The following is an 18,698-nucleotide window of genomic DNA, read 5'->3' as shown; positions in this document are numbered from 1 at the left end:
AGGGTGAAACATTCACTGTGCTGGTTTTCAATACCAGCACTCGTCAGATACCTCGCACAGATTGGCGCATGCAAATGGCTAACTAAAGTGTTGAGATATCGTTTGTCATAAAAATCCCAAATATCTCCAAAACAAAACAAGCTCCATAAAGGAGACGCACAGCCAAAGATGTCGACCGTCTTCTCCTTAACATGTAATTTTTCTCTTCTTGCTTCTTGGTAGAAAGAAAATCTTTGACCACTTTCGTCAATAATGACAAAATTACTGTTTATGAATGTCAAAAGTGCAGAACTGATCATCTTGTCCAGACAATAACAGTCAGTAAAATGTCTTGCAGAATCTATGATTCACTGGCATGAAGCAAAACAAATGCAAAAAAAATAAATAAATAAATGCATGAACACACAGTTTCCTCACCCACACACACAAGAAAAACAGGCTTCTGTATTCTCAAAGAAGCTACAGGGAGCAGACTATTTGAGGAAACACTGTGACATTCTCTTGCTCCGTATGGCACACACAAAAATCAATAGTTTTAGCAGATGCATTTCACGCCTACAGGAGAACATCTGGACTTTGGGCTTTAACCTGGATGGAGCACAGCAGAATCCGCAGGCAGGAGAAATGTCAGGAGGAGGAAACAGGCAAGGAGGGACTCTCAAAGAGATGCAGCTATTCTCTGCTCTCTGATACCTGAATAAGCCATCTATGGTAAATCAAAATGCGCAGTGTAAATATCAAAAGGACAGGAAAGAAAGATAAAAAGAGGGGTGCCGTACAATACAGTATTTTCTTTATCTGTTCCATCCAGATGCAATTTTTAGGTGGATTAGACAAGGGAATTGTATTTACTCAACGTATACAAAAACCAGAATAAATAAAAAAAAAATTCTTATGCTTCCATTTATTATAAGTGTAACCCTTTAAACAGAGGAGTCTTAGTCCTCACACTCCTAAAGCTAAGTGCTTAATGGCCGCAGCTCTGTATTTATTGTAGACATAAGACTAGCCATTCTGAATTCCCTAACCAAAACATAGTGACTTTCATAAAATACTACAGTTCTTCGGTTATTTTGCATAATCAAGTCTGTAAACAGCGCAGCCATCACGTAAAAAAAATAAAAAATCACCAGTACCTTGCAAAAGAAGTCATAAACAATGAATGAACAACTGCAAAAGTATGAAGATATGGCCGTCAAACTGACAGAGAGGTCACAGTGAGAATTAATCAGAAGCAGTTCCTGGTTACTTTAGAGGAGCTGGAGAGGTTAGCAGCTCAGGCAGAACAACATAGCAAACAACGCAGCAAACGTGTGAAAGACGGTGTTCTGGTCAGATAAGACTAAAATCAAATGTTTTGGCCTGAATTAACAAAAATAATCCTGCGTATCATATTGAACACGCCTTATATCCTTATATTTCCTTAAAGAACTTCCTAGTCTTTTTAGAATTTTAGTTAGTGTAAATGTGGAACCATCACACCAGATTCCAATAAAATACATCAAGGTTTACGTTTGCAAAATGATAAAACGTAAAAAAGGAGTAGAAAATATTTTTCAAGGTGTTGTATTAGCCATATAGCACATATACCATAATGCAACACCAAACTGCACATAATGTATAGGTATTTTCAAGAGATAAGTCAAGCCCACGGACTAACGTGTCTCTGAGGGTTCAGATTGATCTCACAGGGATAACACTGACATTTATCTCCTCATCTCCTCCTTCTAATCCCTCTAGAAAGCTCTAAAAGTCGACCTCGGTGTCGCTAATTTCAGACACTTAATGAGATTTTTAATTGATGACCTTTTGAGAACAATTTCATACCACAGCTCATGAGAGCACAATGATGAAAGCCAGCGCATTTAACATCAACCTGGATGTATGCCAGGATACTTTAGAGTATTCTAATTTATAATTTTCTTGCTTGTCATAAAAAAGGTGACTATTTATTTGAGATATGCACTGACATTTTATTTTTCCTATATGAGGGTTTGTTTTGTTTCTATTCTACTAGAATAATCCAAAATCAGAAAAGTGAAAAGTAGCCCCACTGAAGAAAGCAGCTCCTTCATGGAAAAACAGATCCAATACAAACATCCAACAGAGTCGTGGTGCTGCGTTTCACATTGCATCAATAATCAAAAATCTAAGACTGTGTGATGAGCTGATGTAAAATCTTTGCCTAGACTTCTCTTACCGTGGTGAGATATCACAACCCTGCTGCATGAAGGCGCCGAGCGAAAACCAAAGAGAATTGAAGATGCCAAACTCGTTGGTCTGTTCTGGACTCTGCTGGTTGGCGTTCTGCTGCGTTGGCGTCTGGCTCGGCTGCACGCCGTTGGAGGCCGCCGCTTGCGTGGGAGTCTGAGGCTCGGCTCCCTCCTCGTAGTCTTCGGCGTGCCACTCGTAAGGGCTGAATCGACTGACGAGGAAGAGGACGACGCTGACGCCGATGTAGGCGAACACGATGCACATCCAGATCTCGTAAGCCAGTGGGTCCAGGAAGGAAAACACACCAGGCTTGGACTTTGTGGGTTTCTTGATCATGATAGAAATACCAAGAGACATGAAGGGCTTGGAGAAGTCTATCACCTCTTCACGGACTAGCGTGATAGTAAGTGGAGCGACAGCCAGATCTGCTTTCTGAGGGAAGAGCACAAACGCAGAATATCTTTAACAAAACAGCCATTTTTTCTATGCATGTCTAAGCGTACTAGTGCAACTGAAACACATACAAAAAATAAGGGAAGTAGCTGCAAAGTTACACACAGCTATAAATGTGTTACACCACATTGCTTGCTTCTTTAAATGGTATGTATTATAATTATCAATAGAATAATACCTCCAGTATAATGACTTTCTACTGCGTCTCTTGATTGTGGCCACTCTCCATGACAACTGGTATCACATGCAAAGTTCTCATGAACACGGGGCGGTCTGCACCATTTTTGCACATGTTATCAATTGGGTGTGCAATCTTTGCAGACTACGTGCAACATGCCGACTTACTGAGCGCATTTTTTTTTTTTTTTCTTTTTGCTCAAACAATTTAGCACTCATTACGTGGAATCTTTGTTCATCAGTGTATAAAATGTGAATAGGTAAAACATTTTAAAGCTGCTTTACCTCCTGCCACACTACTACAAACCTGACATAAAGTATCCAAGATGCAACAAGTTTCAGAGTACACATAAAAAAGACGAGTCAGGAGAAAGATATTTTTTTTACGAATCTGAATGCAGTCCGGTATTCTGAACTGATTTGTTCGGAAGTGGGGGATCTAGATTCCATGCACACATTCCAAAGATATAAGCTGTCCACTACAGCAAATTAAATTTGTTTTCAGAGGCTTTGACATAAAGTACAAAATAAATAATGTCCAATATATTCCACAGAAGCGGCTCACAGATTGCGCAGCTCTGGTTTCAAGGCCCATTACACTCATGGGCTTGTTTCCTCCTAGATAAGTTTATTGACCTGCTGTAGGTTGTCACAGTATGTTAGTGTGTCTCTAACCTACAGTACTCTAACAATGTTCCCCCAAATGCTGTGACAAACAGGAAACTGCAAAAGATACCTGTAATTTTTACTACGGTTAAAGATATTTCGGTAACATGACTCTTTTGCTGTCATGGGGTATGCATTCACAGTTACAGAAAAACCGTCAGAGGTAAAACCTTCATTTACTCACGTCATAGACCAGTTCTCCAACCATGCCATTCCACTTCTGGGTTTCAGGATCTTTGGCTCCGTACTTGCCATCGGAAACAATCTTAAGCTTGTATTGGTAGCCCACATGCTTTGCTATCTCTGCAGCCAGCTCTACAATGTAGCCTTCGTACTTATCATTTCCTACGAGCTGTTCGTGGTTCTTCTTTTGCATCACATAGGGAGACTCCTGTTGGATAAAAAAAAAAAAGCATTTTTAGCAACATTGTATTGGATTAAAATTCCTTGTTTCTTGTTGGATTAATGAAGACCTAGCTTTATGGTCCATAAAATAAATAAAATAAGTTCAGTGCTGCAAGTTGAAAAATCTGAAACATATGTTGTAAATGCATCCCAAGTTACCGTGTCATTTACTTGTATCGTGTTCATAGTTTGTAGTTAAGTCTTTTGGAAAAAATGGATTCAAAAGACTTTGAAAGATTGAGGTATAAAAGGAAAATAATTTCAAAATACAAGGTATCACTTTTTTACCATTGTTCCTTAAATACTGGTTTCATTCTAACCCAAAACCTATGATCATTGTGATTGCAGTGCAACAATGACAGTGCTGATAATGTGCAAGAAGGCAAAAAAAAAAATTTAAAATTAAAATCTCAGCTGGATTGCGAATGCTGTTTGCAGAAGTATCTCTGTGAGAGTTCAGGCTTCGCTGTGTAACTCTGAAGCATGTAATGACTGCACCTTCAAGCCCTCTGTTCTGGGGAGCATGTTTCCTGTTATACCGGCATTTGTACATCTCACACTGATTGACTGTCAGATTACAGCTGACATGACACCTGGGGCCACACTTCACTTTCAGAAAAATTGCATTTCATACAGAATTCTGGTCACCTCTGTCTTAACGCTCCACCAACAATCGGAAGGTAGCAATTCCCACAAGCTGGTGTTTGAGCCCGTTTTAAGCCAAGCTTTGCTGAGCGTAGCAAATCCTGCCAACGTGGTTCATATGGCTGTAGAGATGTTTAGGGGATTCTTCATCATGCTGCAGCTACGCCTGCTCTGTTCCTCCTACGGTTAGGATCAAGGAAATCATTGCTTCACAACCTCGGTATCCCACTGGCAGACAAATGGCACACCAGGGAAATGCTGGAGAGAAAGGTCTGTTGTGCTTTTGCTGTCATGGGGTATGCATTCACAGTTACAGAAAAAGAAAGACACACACTAGAAACAGGCTGAGGCATACAGACAGTCCCTTGATGAGACATTGACTAAACACTTCAAGGGCTATCCACTGCCCCTCAGTCTTGTGAAATACAATACGTCTTTTCACGAATATAAACACAATGTCAATGTATGTAGAACAAAAAAACCCAAATGCCCAAACAATTTATGCGATCGGATTGAAGCAGACGGTGTTAGAAGTTAAAGCTCGTAAAAGCTAGCCAGTGTCCATGCCTTTCCTTTTCACCAATACAAAACAAGGCAGAGGCGACATATTTCTATTTTACGGACCCTTCCAGAAGTCAATTCCGGTTTATACACATGCTGTATTCTATGACAGAAGATTTTTAACAACGCAGAGACTGTAGACTCTGAGAACACCCTGTACCTGTAGTGGCATGCATATTATCATAGCTTAACATATTTCCACCAGCTGTTGTCAGCTATACTTATGTCCCTGTGGAGAAAACTGTCCTAAGAATATAAGTGACATGACAAGTCACTTACAGACAAGTCTTGGTTACAACACATGTAGAATATGCTTTTCTCAAATCTAACCCACAGCCCTTATCACCCAAATCTCTGATATATAGGACAGTAGACTTAATAGAATCTTGCCAAGGCATGTTATATAGGCTACCGGTGACAGCTGAGAAAAAGAGAGGAGAGAGAAAGAAAGGATAGACTGACATATTAAAGCGATAGAAATGGTTTGGCCTTATAATCTCTTTAATCAAATGCAGTGCTCTACTTCTCGCCAGCTACACCTGTTATCCTAAAAGCAGCACTTGTACCTCCTAGCCTTCCCTTATTTATGCATCTTAAGACGGCAGACACGATTAAAAGATTAGGGAATAAATGAGATGCAACTCTGCAAGTCCTCAACTCTGCATGTCATGACACCAGACCTCTGCACTGCTGCTTAGTTTGGTCAATAAAGCGATCATTATTCTGAGCAGGCGTCTGTCAGACAGTGGGAGAACACGACATAGCTGGAGAAGGAGGGAGAAACAATCACAGAGGTCTGCCAAATTCATCGTGTGTAGTGAACTTTTAGGGAACTCCATCATAAAAAGAAAATGAAAAATTTTACCCCGACTGTCCCTGTGTCAATCTTTCTTCCCTACTACTCCTTCAAAATCCCTTGAACTTCATATTTCGAGACTTACCAAAATAGTGGTGACTATATATGTCCTGTTCAACAGTCCGTGTGTGTCATTATTGACCCTTGAGAGGCTAGCTGTGCTCACATACTTCTCATCTTCATTCCAGTAGCCAACCTAGGAAAAGGAGAATGAATCAGAGGGGGACCTTCAGCTCCTCTACTTACCTCTGTAGACTTAAAGAGGAAATTAAATGATTTATGAAATCACTAGCAAGAATTTCATAAGGACCATTCGCTATATATATATATATATATATACAGTATATACAGCATATAAATCATCGCATTCATACAGTTCTTGAAAAAAACCCATTGTTGGGTGCCATTGTTTTTGTCTATACAAAAACTAAATGAAGAAAACGTTTGGATTCGTATGAAGTCCTGCACGTGTTGATATGAGATTCCCACAGAAAGGGGATCACAACAGATTTGTAAAATGCCACCGAACTTTTATGCAACAACACTAACAGTAATCAACTAAATATCATTTAGCATTTCAGGGTTTTTTTTTAAACTGACAAAATTATCACGACAGTGGGAATTGAGAGAAGTGACACCCCAGGGAGCCAAATAAATATTTATCTCGATCTCACAACTTTTGCTTTAAATCATTCTGCAATAATTTCTTCTCAGAAGTGGGAGATCCAGTCTGAACTGCCAGTGCTTTTTTTTGCAGTGAACAACAAATAATCTTTTCTTTAAACTTAGTTGATATTTCACAAGGAAATGAACTATTATCAGGCCATTGTGCTCTTTGTTCCAACTAAGAATTTAATTTTATTTTTTATTCTAGTTGGATTATGGAAATGTGCTCTTTGGGTTTTATTTATTTTTGTATGTTTTTTTTTGTTTTAAATCAAATTCATCATTACTAGAAGTCAACCATCCATTTACTTTATTTACCCCATTAATCCTGTTAGGGTCGTGGAAAACCAATATAGCAAAACACTTATTAGCATTTAAAATTAGCCTGGAAGCAAAACAGTTCTTTATGTTTGTCAGACTCTACAAACATTGATGAAAGCCAAGAGTTTATGTAGCTAGTTGTTTACAGTAAATAACTAAATGCATAAATAAATACAAAAAATAAATAAAACATGAGTTTTTCACCACCTCCCTCAGTAATTATTTTACCCATCTGTTTCTGTAAGGCACTGTTTTAAAAAATGCCAGCCAGATTTACACAACGAGAACTGGCACTGGGGTCCGTGTATAAGTTTAGGTTTTGAAAAAGGAAAATGGTTCGAAATCATTAACATGTGTCATCAAACCGTATCTAAGGTCCTAATGAGATGCCATGGAAAGTATCAGAGTGACAGGAGTCTGACAGTAACTCCCCACACTGTAATGTCTGTTATTAGTTTTCACAATTGTTGTCTATGTGAGACTTTTTTTATGTTTATGTTTTCACAATGGAAAGCACTTTGAACTGCCGTGTTGCTGAAATGTACTATGCAAATAAACGTGATTGATTGATTCTATTCCGTAAAAACATGGACAGATATGGCACGGAGACCTTTTTAAGGTAACATGGTTCTCAATATTTCAGATGATAAATTACCAAATTCATATATGCCTGATCAGGAGCCAACTGTGTGCTAGTCTAACTAATTAAAGAGCTATTATCATCTTGTTATACCTGTGCAACCTTAAAAATAAAAGGCGGAAAGCGATAACATTCACTGCAATACACGAATAAAAGCCACTCGTTTAAATTATTTTATCCTTGTCTCCTGACCCTTACTAAATACCTGTCTCATTTAGTAAAGAAAAAAAAGGCATGAAATGTCTGATTAAAATTGGTTGAATAGATATTACAACAAGAGATTCACAAAAAAATGCATACTAACACCGAGTGTGAATAAATCAGAGATTTTGAATAGCATGAATGTGTAATTTAAAATTGTGGAGCTTAGGACTGCTGTTTGCTTTACTGCTGTTTAAGTTGTGGTTTTCCACTATCAGGGTGAAAGAACTTCAAATAAACCTTTGACACACAGTATTCATACAGTCTCTTTTCATGCTAGATCTTTGTCACTGCTGTTAAAAGCCAATTTTATCTGCATGCTTCGATTAGCAATTTTCTCAGTTCATCCAAACCTAAAACATATTTCACTTTATATCAACTTCAATATAAGAAACAATTTCACCTGCTCCTTCTACTAAATTGAACCAACACACATTTCCTTTCATCTTGACTGGACTAAACTTAAAGCGGTAGGATATATTGCATTTTCAAATTTCAAGTTCATAAACTGCAGAGGAGCAGTAAAGGTGTGTGTTACACTTATTGCAGATGAAGATTTCTTTTCAGATGAGTCTTATTGTACCCATAAGGGCCTTTTTGCTGCCTGATTGACTCAGAGCAAATATAACTGTAATTTGTACATGACAAATATGACCACAGGTCTTTCTTGAACTCATCGAAGTGTGCAGGAGAAAATGAGCCGGATTATTGAGATATTACCGTTGCAAGCTCAACTTCTCGGCTCCTCGGGCACGAATGAATGTCTGAGACCGGATGCCTCTGGCTTACCTTCTTGGGTCCAGATGGGGCCAGTTCCATGACACAGACAGTATAGTTGGTTCTGCGACCCTTCTCGTTGAACTGTATGTGACCAGTCAATCCGTCAATTTGAACCTGTAAAGATGTCACACGTTCACAGACGCTCATGCTGAGGCTGAAACACCCCTGGCAGGCGGGTGTATGCAGTCAACTTTGTGATGAACCAACCAGAAAACATTAGTAATGTGTTTTAAAAACAGTTTGTAACGTTTCTATAGTGCACATTTGTGGAAGTCCGCGCCGCCCATGTCCCCGTAGAGGTGAATGACAGACGGTGTGCATGTATGCATACAGTGCAGTGTGTTTGTCTTGGCTTGGTGATGGAGTTAATTGAGCGAACACGGCCTCGAGCTCCAGTCTGTCCGCAGGCAGATGGCTAGATTGACTCTGCACAGCCTCTGCAGACAGAGCCTTGGGCTGCACGCATGCGCATATACCATTTTTTTTAATGCCAATGTGGGGATACTCCATCTTTTTTTTTTTCCTGTCTGCATATTTTCCAATATTGTACAGATAGTATAGTGAATATAACAGTAATTCTCTTCGCTTCTCAGTGTACGTGCCAAGTGTTTGTGCCTGGCCCCGGGAGATCAAGAAGCCTCACAGCCAGGCCACCATTACCATTCCCGTGGCCAAATATTACATTTCTAAACTCAATTGTTGATGTCATATCCCATGATGATCACAGCTGAGTAATATTGCCCGCAGGTTTTGTTTACTAGCCGTGATGTCACATTTGATACTGGGGATTTCTCCTAAGACTTAATGTGAACTTTACGCGACAGAATGAGACCTAATTTGTTCAGCCAGCCCCGGCTCAGGAGCTGTTAGCCAATGTGCCAGTCAAGGATTTCTTCACGCCTATGCAGAGTTGGGGTATTCGTGCTTCTGTGTGCGTCCGTTTGTTTTGTGCATGTGTGGAGTGTTGTGTCTCTGCGCATGAGTGCAGACCTGCTGCAAGGCTCTCTGGATGTCTATGCCCTGTCCCCAAGGGGCTGGCGGGTTGGCGAGACACTCTCCAGCATTGCCGCGGCGAGAGATGTCTATCCTCTGTCTTCTCAGATACTGGAAGGCTGTGGACATGACTTTCACCCCGTCATATGTCAGCGCGCCCATGTACTGCAAATGGATAATCCAAACAGACGCAAGGTTTACGAAACGGTAAAAAGAGCCAAGACGGCAATTGAGAAGTGAACTATACCTCGACATGAATTCTGTGTATTCCTCACATATTAAAATCTCACCCTATTAATTTGTTATGCTCAAAAGGTCACTAGAGAGGGCTCCATGTTTGATTTTCAATTGAAAATCTTTGTAGGTGGAAGCTATTTTAACTTGGCTCAACATCAATCACTAGCTGAATCTCAGATCTGAACCAGCAAATTTAGATAAAATCTAAACAAAGAAAAATGCAGATTCAAAACCTTTCGTAACCTTTTTATGCTGCTCACAGTTAAAAGTTATAGGACTGAGGGAAAAAAGGGAGAAACACTGAAAAATGCCCTAGCAATTATAAGTGGCTGACTTTTAACCTGATCAGCTGGTGAGCACCATCAGAAACTCCAAAAGTTAATGTTTTATTTCTCATCAATGAGCAAACTGTGCTAACAAGCACTGGGTTGCTGTAGGCTTTCTACAGATAACAGGAAGGCTAAACAAAGAGTAGCTCTGTTGCCCTTGTCTACTTTCAATGTTAAAACTGAATCCAAAATGTTAAGTGTTGCTCTCATATATAATATTCAAGTTCTTCAATGGAAATCATAAGAGAATAAGATCATTTTTACAATCAAAACGGTATAATAAACACTGATCAAAAATTGATGAATCTCTTAACAATACCTTCTCTGTAGCTAATCTTACTTGGTAACAAAATCATGCACTTTGTACTACTATGTAATTTGTTAATTCTGAAAAAATACAGTACAAGAGTTTTAATAAAAAAAAAGTGTGTGTTACTTTGAGTCCAGTTTTGGGCATTTTGGAGTCTTTGTTGTCAAACTCCATCCACTGCTGGACGATGCGGCTCACGCTCGGCTCGGAGTTGTTAACAAGCTGAAATCCAGTGATGTTGGCACCGCCTTTCCTCAGGTCTGTCAGGTCAATGTCTAGGAAACCCTGTGACCGACAGCAACACAGGCTTAGAAGTGAAAAGACATTACCGGGGTAGTTCCCAAGACAGGAAATTTAGTGGGGGGGGGGGGGGGCTGTGAAACATGGAACAAGGAGTGGCTTATAGCTGGCAATGCTAAGAAATTACAAGATGATGCTATTTATATCATTTACATGAGATTAGGCAATGGCTAGTGCTGCACTTTTAAATACTTTTATGCATTTCGGCTTTGTAAACGTCGGGATATAAGCGGTTTTGCTTTAACTTCAGGTTGTTTCTCCAACATTAGCACAGCTGCTTCAAACTGGCAATTTTGAATTTGTATGCGCAGCACGACAGCAATTCGGTGCCTCTGGTTGGTTGTTTCTGACCGGGAGTGGTGCAATTTTGCAGATGGCAGTAGGACCACAGGAAAGGCAGAGGAGCTTGATTTTTTTTTTCACAAATGATGTGCCTCATATTTGAGACACATATTCTCTAATATAAATAATAGAATAATTGAACATCACAGCAGCTATATTTGTTCTTTCTAGGAGTTAGTGTATATATGTCAATATTTTGCCCAAGACTTTGTCATATTGAACACACTCCACTGATTCTTTTTTGAAGGACAAAAGAAATAGACACAGACAATAAAAAAACCTCATTTCAAGCAGCTCTAGTCCAGAGGTAATCTGTGACGGTCTAAATCCTCATAGGTTACAGTTAAAAATGAAAGGATCAAAATCTTACAGGATTCAGGGTGAAATAAAGCTCATGCTTCACGCAACCCAGAACAGAAAAGGAAGAGATTAGCAGGAAATGTATCTCCTACTCATGTTTTTTTTTTCCACTGGCTGGTATGTAGGTGTGGTTTTTTTTCTTTTCTTTTTTACAGGAGAGAGACAGAATAGAGGAGCTGGAGCTTCAGTCTCTCAGCAGGTGGCCTGTCAGTGCGGAGAGAGGAAGAGGCAAGACGAATGGGAACGGATGGGAGATTCTCTGTGGTTTTTTAAAGTGGAGTTTTACCAGATGAATTAAAAAAAAAAAAAAACAGGTTCTTCCTCGCATTGTCACTTGCTCGTCAGGCATCTGTCTAATGGCACAAAGTGTTTAGTGATTTCTCCTTCTTCTTTGTTCTGACATAGTTTCATAAAGCTTTGCTTCTCTCTTTGCTACACATCTGTCTCAAAATATTTGTTTTACATCTTCTGATCTATTTACCAGTGGATGACTTATTTACCAGTCATCCACTGGTAAATAAGCTGGACTAGCATCCATACTTACTCATAGTAAAGGAATAAGTGCAGAGCAGTAGCAAAAAGTGGCAACTTGGCATCATCAAGTCACCATAACAACCATTCGACGCTATCAGCACACCAGCTAAGCTAAAAAAGGTCACAGTGATTACGAACAAATGATAACAAAAACTCTATTTTTTTTTACACAAAGTTCCCAACACCCCACCAAACTGATCTGCTTAGTAATTTAGAATTTCCTGCTTCCATGGAGCGCAAAGAAATATCTAGATACATTTTTACAAGAAGGGATAATACAAAGAATCAACAAGATGAATCTCCATAACTTTTTTATCAATAATTTTTGTATAAAGAATTATTTTTGAACAGTGGATTCTCCCCCACCCCACTAAATTAATATGCTAAAAATAAATGAAAATCTTGTGATATTACACAAAGCTATTACAATAGAAGAATCACTTATTTTAAGGCTCTTTATACATCTCTACCAGGGATGCACAAAACCTGGCAAATCTAAGCTAGTTATTTCCAAGGAGTTTGCATGGGTACAAAGTGGAAACTGCCTCCTGCTATCGTCGCTTTCTTTGAAACTGGTCAGGTGTCTGTGTCTGCATTTCTTGGGCTTTTTCTTCGCTCCATGAATGAATTAATGTCAAGAAGCGAGCTGAATAGGTTACTATAGAAACTAGCCTTTGCTAATGGTGGACATGTAGGGGGGGTGCTTCCAACACGTACTGTAACCCCATTTAAGCGATGAAAGAAATTCAAACCGTGCCCTCCTCGGATCCTCACGCAGACATGCAGACCAGTAAATTAATTAGCAAAACTGAGAAAAGGTGCAAGGACAAAGACAAACTATTTTAATTCTTTAATTTCCTCTTTCTTTTTTTTTTAAACAGGGCTTTTAACGGGCCCATTATTAACGACTGCAGACACTTTGCAGATCAGCCGCTCCTGCCGTCTGAGCCTCATCATTTGAAATTAAATCTGGCAAACTGGCCAGACAAGAGAGATTGAACCAATCTAAAACCCGAGCGGTGAGAAATTGTCAGGGCCAGCGGCTGCATATTAATGTTGTTACGGCCCATGCTTCTGCTGGTGTCAGCTTAGACTTCGCTTTGCGGCATTTACCGAGTGCCGCACTTGTCTACGTATTGTCGGCTCCGAGGGAAATGGTAGGAAAACAAAAGAGAGCGCTAATAGATAAAGCGCTCACAGACAGGCTCGCCTGACCCTTTTCTGTCAAACTATGTCTGCACAGTTTTTTTGTTGTTTTTTTTCCCCCTCAGACTGTCACAGATCACCCTCCTGCGCTTTAGTCTACTGCTGAACTGCTGTCGTTTCCGCTGCTTTGACAGAGAAAGAATAGCTGGAGTGGAAAATGGAATGAGAAGATGTAAAACCAGATAGTTCCACCCTAATTTATCGGGTGCGCGCAAGTCTATTAAACCGGCGATAAAGCGCTGAAAGTCAGGAACACAGTTAAAGGCTCAATTTATTGGCAATCCAAATTCAATGAAAGTATGAAGTAGGTGGAAAAGTGTGTGGGATTCTTTTTTGCAATAAAAAAAGCTGTTCCGTCACTGCAATTTCTCACCAGGTTGGCGAGGATGTAGTGGAAGCTCTTTGCGTTCTTTCCTTGTTCTACAATCTGCAAGACAGAAGGAGGGGGAGAAACAAAATTAGACTTTTGTCACAAACAAAAACAAGTTTACAAAAATAATACCAACAATAATATGTCTTTAAAAAAAATGGGAAAACTGCAATTATTTTATGGTTTCGTATACTACTGAGGTAAGTAGAGGCACAACTGTGGCCATAGTTTAAGGAAACACTTAAAATAAGGAAAATCTAAAATAACCAGGAAAGAAATTAGGAAGAGAATTGTGGACCTGCCTGAAGAAGTCAAGTCAATAATTAAATATATGCAAGCATAATTCAATGTGCATACATTCTTTTTTCCCCCCCGCAAATTTTTGAAATTGCATGCAGCAACACTGTTTGCTGTTTTTTTTTTTTTTTTTTTTGCACATCCTGTCTCTTTTGTACTTTCAGTTTTAGTTCAAGAACATACTGTAAGTAATTTACCAAAGCATTCACAAATGGTAGGAGTATTTTTTTTGAATAAATTCTGCCGGAATTAGAATCAATGAGCCGGTGGTTATAAAAAAATCAAAAGAAATCTGATTTTCACCAAGAAAAGGTCAATGTGTGCATTTCTAGTTCACAACATTCTCTTTTCTGGGGATCTAGATTAGCTCCCCTGCCCCCCTATATTTCTTTAAGCTTTAGTTTCAGTCTTCAGTTCTCTTCAGTGGGAGAGTGTTTAAGGAGCACTCATGAATACTTAAAATTTGCATCACCTGGCCTTTGCTGACAATGCGTGTGGACAAGCCATAACGAGCTAATTAGCATCCAAAGCACTGGTATGAATTGCATGGTGCTTCAGCTCTCTGTGTGAGTATTAAATAAATCTTGACCCAGCATCAACAGCTAGCAGCGAACTCTGAGAATAATTCATGAATGAAATGGCTTGATAGCATGTAGCTACACATTAATGGCATTAGCACAAGCGTGCAAATGTCCAAGTGCCAAAATTAAAAGAGTGGGTTTGTGTGCAAATGTCGTCAATATGTGTCATATCAGAGAAGAACTAATAGTATAATAATTATTTGAAGCATGTAAAAGAATAAGCTTTTGACTTTTGTGTGTATGTGTGGGTTGTGCGTGTACAATGATACTGCAGGTCATGACAGAAGGTGGCATTTGTTATTAATGGTGACACCAGCGCGTAGGCCAGCCCTCTGGCCAGGCCTCAAGCAAGGAAAACTTGAGATTTGTAGGAGAGTCGCAGCCCAACGCAGACAATAATGCACATGCCATAATACCGCCACAGTGGACTGTCAAATGGAAAGATTTTGGCATCAGTTTCCTTTTAATATTACATGCAAATTTGAAGAGTCACGCAGAGTTCATTTGCAACAAAATAAGTTTTTCTTTTTTTTTGACGTCTCCCCATAATAGAATACATACAAAAATCAATTTCCTATCACAGAAATATTCTTCCAGGTGGCCAAAAAATAAATGAATAAATAAAAATGACATTCTTCCTCTGTATGTTGACCCTCAGGATAGTTTCCGTGACTTTATCGTAATATCTTTTGTGTACTGTGTGAGATGAACTCAGGAGTCAGTTTAAAGGGCAAAGCAGGGAGAGGCGTCTCCACACGTCCTTGTGTGGGCGTGTGTGTGTGGGGGGTGTGTGTGTGTCGCTGCCTTTGTCATTGTCTGGATGCACAGGGACAACAGTATGGAGGCAGCAAGTGCATGTCAGTGATTGATGGCAGTAGTCTGAATGAGGAACTTCTCCGGTTCAGCTCCTGTAAACTGGTGAAACCTGATGCAATAACCTTAACTTTAGACACCGGGGCATCAATAACAGTTTTGCACAGCAGCCTCAGTCGACAGAATGAAACTATGAATGTTTTTATTTTTCCCTTCTTTTTTTTATAAACAATATAAAAGAAGGAACTGAACTCAAAAATGAATAATATCAATGACGAAAAATAAATTATACCTTGTCGAATAAAGGTCAGTCAGAAAAAGGCAATAATGAACCACTTCAACTTTAAGGGGCTTTTGAAATAATAATACTTCAGAGCTATGCTGACAAAATGCAGGTCAGATTGAGAAGAAAGCGGTTTAGCTAATTTGCAGTGGATCGGCTGCTTGACTTTTAATCTGAGAATCCGGTACAGACTGACTGAACAGCAAAGTCAGGCGAAAAGACCGCATCTGCCACACAGCATGTCAACATATGTACGAGCAAATGATTCAGTCTCACAGCACAATATAAATAAGGTCTTATCTGTAATAATAAAGATGGAAAACATAGGTGTTTAAACATAAATAGATACCGAAATAAGTTATTAATTACTTATTATAAAGAGAAGCTTTAAGACAGTCTTATTATTTACAAGACCTTCCATGTTCAGGTTACATTCTAAATCAAACTGGAGTTTTTATATAGTAAGAATAATTTGTTATGAACACACAGACGTACACAATATATATAGTCCTGGAAAATGTTTAGTATTATATCAATACACTATTTTGAGCTTTTCGTGACCAGATGATATTGTAACGCTTTTCTTAAATGCGCAGGTCTGACTGCAGGGCTTAGTGTTAACCACTCTATAAAATCAGAAATAGGTACGGCATGGAGTCATGATTGGGTGGATAATTGATGCAACTGATGCAAAGAGCTTTGTTTATATTGCCATTTATTGCAGTGGAAATAGTAATGATAATAATAATGACAATAATAATAATAATAATAATACTAACAGCAAAAACTAAACAAAGAGAAATTGTTCAAAAGAAACAAGGACGGGGAAAAAGAACAAACCGAAAAAGAAATAATCAATAATACTTCAAAACCAAATGTAGTTCAAAAGTCCAAGAGCAACGGGAGAATTGTTCTTTTCCTTTAGATACTCCCTTAGAGTTTATTTTGTTTCCTGTATGGAAAGTGTTGTTTGGTTTTCCTGTGTGGAGAGTGTCTTTCTTTTTCCTACCACCAGGTGGTGTGTGGGTAGCTCGCCATCCTCCTTCAGCAAGCGAGTCGATGAAGGGGGAAAAAAAAAACCTGACCGTCGAGTAACGGCTTGTTTGAGGAAGTGGATGTTACTTGTTCTCATCAGAAGGTAAACCAGGCATCAACAAAGCCCAACCGCAGATCCTCGAGTTTTAGAGATGAATTCGTTCAGCGATGAGTTGAGTTGGAGATTTGAGATTGTTTTATTAACAACCAACGCCACAACCAACAGTGAGCCTAATTGCTAAATTGCTGCTCAGGGTGCTGATGAAGTATCCTGCAGATTTGCACACTTTCGCCCTAATTCACCAAAGAATTGCTAATATTTTTGCTTGCACAAAGCAAAAGAGCCTCCCTAGACAATGCCCCATATCTGGATGCATAAAAGAAAGCATCCATAAAAATGATGAATGCATATTGTAACCCACGTGACCGCCACGCCCCAACCACCTTCCCTTTAAGCCGTCCCTTTAACAGCTGGGACCCTCATGTGTATTTCCGGGGTCCCAGCTGTTAAAGGGACGGCTTAAAGGGAAGGTGGTTGGGGCGTGGCGGTCACGTGGGTTACATGTTCCCCCCCTGATCCCATGCACGTCCCCGTACATGGACCAGGTTGAGTCTGGATGGCTGGCTGGATAATACCAGGAACAGTCATGTGTTCATCATCCTCAGTCCCTTCAAGAGCATGTGTAAATGCAGTGGTCAGTCCATGAAACAACAACTGGATACTCTTCAACAGCGGGTGACCGAGTTGGGAGTACTGTAAACGTTCTGGTGGTCTTCTTGCTCGGGTTGACCTCCGCAAAGATGGTTCTCCCTCAAGACTCGATGGTTCTGTTTCGGGACTTGATGATTCTGTTTCAGGGCTTGATGGTTCTGTTTGAACAATTAAGTCCACTTCTGGTTCCATATTATTGGTGGAGGGCTCTGGAGTGACAGGCTCAGGACCTCCCTCAGCAGCAGGATCTCCAGCAGCATCTCCTGCAGAATCAGGTTTTGAACTGATGTTTACTGCCTCTCTGTCCACAGGTTGAAATTCCCTTGGTTCCTCTGTGACAACTGGGAGTTCCTGTTCCAAATCCTCCTCCTCTTCTGCAGCAGAGGATGGGGGCTGATCAGGAACTTCAGGTAGGTCTGCAGGTGGAACAAATTGCTGGACAGGAGGTACTGGTGAATTAACAACAGTGATGAATTTCACAGGCTCGAAGGAAGAAGGATCATACAGAGGTGAGATGATCTCATCTTCTGATGCATCTTCATTATCAGGGTCAGGTAAGTTCACAGGCAGGTGCTTTTTCCTCTTCACAGGTAAGTTTTTTACAGGACTCTGTTCAGCTAGGTAATTACAAGGCAACAAAAGATCACGATGGAGTGTTCTGAGAGGTTTATCCTGGTTCTCTGGTTTTACAGTGTAAACAGGGAGGTTGCCAGCCCTCTTTACCACTACATATATGTCAGGTTCCCATTTGTCAGCCAATTTGTGCTTTCCTCTCAGTCGGACGTTTCTAACAAGGACCCTGTCGCCTACGGCAAGTTCAGAAGTGGTGATACGCCGATCAAAAGAGGCCTTATTGCGGGACATCACCTTCTCTGAGTTTTCCGCAGCCAACTGATGGCTGTCTTGCAGATGCGTTTTCAGTCTTTGGACATACTGTAGGTGAGAGGTGGAGGTGTCCTCTTCCAGTGGTAACCCAAAAGCCACATCTATGGGAAGACGAGGTTGGCGACCAAACATTAGTTCGTATGGAGAAAACCCAGTGACATCATTTTTAGTGCAATTGTATGCGTGAACAAGGGGTTTTACAAAATCTTTCCATCGAGATTTATTCTGCTCACTTAATGTCCCTAGCATGTTAAGCAATGTGCGATTGAATCTTTCCACAGGGTTACCTCTAGGGTGATAAGGAGTTGTCCTTCCTTTATGGATGCCAGCAATATCACACAGTTCTTTGATGGTACGGGACTCAAAATCCGGTCCTTGGTCACTGTGTAACCTCTCTGGAATGCCATAGTGGACAAAAAAATTTTCCCACAAGCATTTAGCAACAGTTCGAGCTTTCTGATTTGGTGTTGGAACAGCAACAGCATATTTTGTGAAGTGATCTGTAATCACGAGAATATCTTTCACT

At 39.9% G+C, this 18,698-nt stretch overlaps 1 protein-coding gene across 6 annotated transcripts in view; it reads right to left on the bottom strand.

Annotated features, from left to right (window-relative positions):
* Positions 1-18,698, bottom strand: part of gria1a (glutamate receptor, ionotropic, AMPA 1a) — a 94,871-nt gene that overhangs the window by 36,088 nt on the left and 40,085 nt on the right. For all 6 annotated transcript variants that reach the window (XM_032554503.1, XM_032554498.1, XM_032554501.1 and 3 more), the window contains exons 5-11: positions 13,570-13,623; positions 10,581-10,739; positions 9,576-9,743; positions 8,595-8,699; positions 6,063-6,173; positions 3,695-3,901; positions 2,201-2,646 (exon numbers count right to left, since the gene is read on the bottom strand). In XM_032554503.1, the coding sequence (XP_032410394.1) occupies positions 2,201-2,646; positions 3,695-3,901; positions 6,063-6,173; positions 8,595-8,699; positions 9,576-9,743; positions 10,581-10,739; positions 13,570-13,623 (1,250 nt within the window). The remainder of the gene's footprint in view (positions 1-2,200; positions 2,647-3,694; positions 3,902-6,062; positions 6,174-8,594; positions 8,700-9,575; positions 9,744-10,580; positions 10,740-13,569; positions 13,624-18,698) is intronic.

This window comes from Xiphophorus hellerii, chromosome 23, assembly GCF_003331165.1.
Source record: "Xiphophorus hellerii strain 12219 chromosome 23, Xiphophorus_hellerii-4.1, whole genome shotgun sequence".
Classification (NCBI taxonomy): domain Eukaryota; kingdom Metazoa; phylum Chordata; class Actinopteri; order Cyprinodontiformes; family Poeciliidae; genus Xiphophorus; species Xiphophorus hellerii.
The sequence above is the reverse complement of the archived record's forward strand: the minus strand, read 5'-3'. Positions and strand labels throughout refer to the sequence as shown.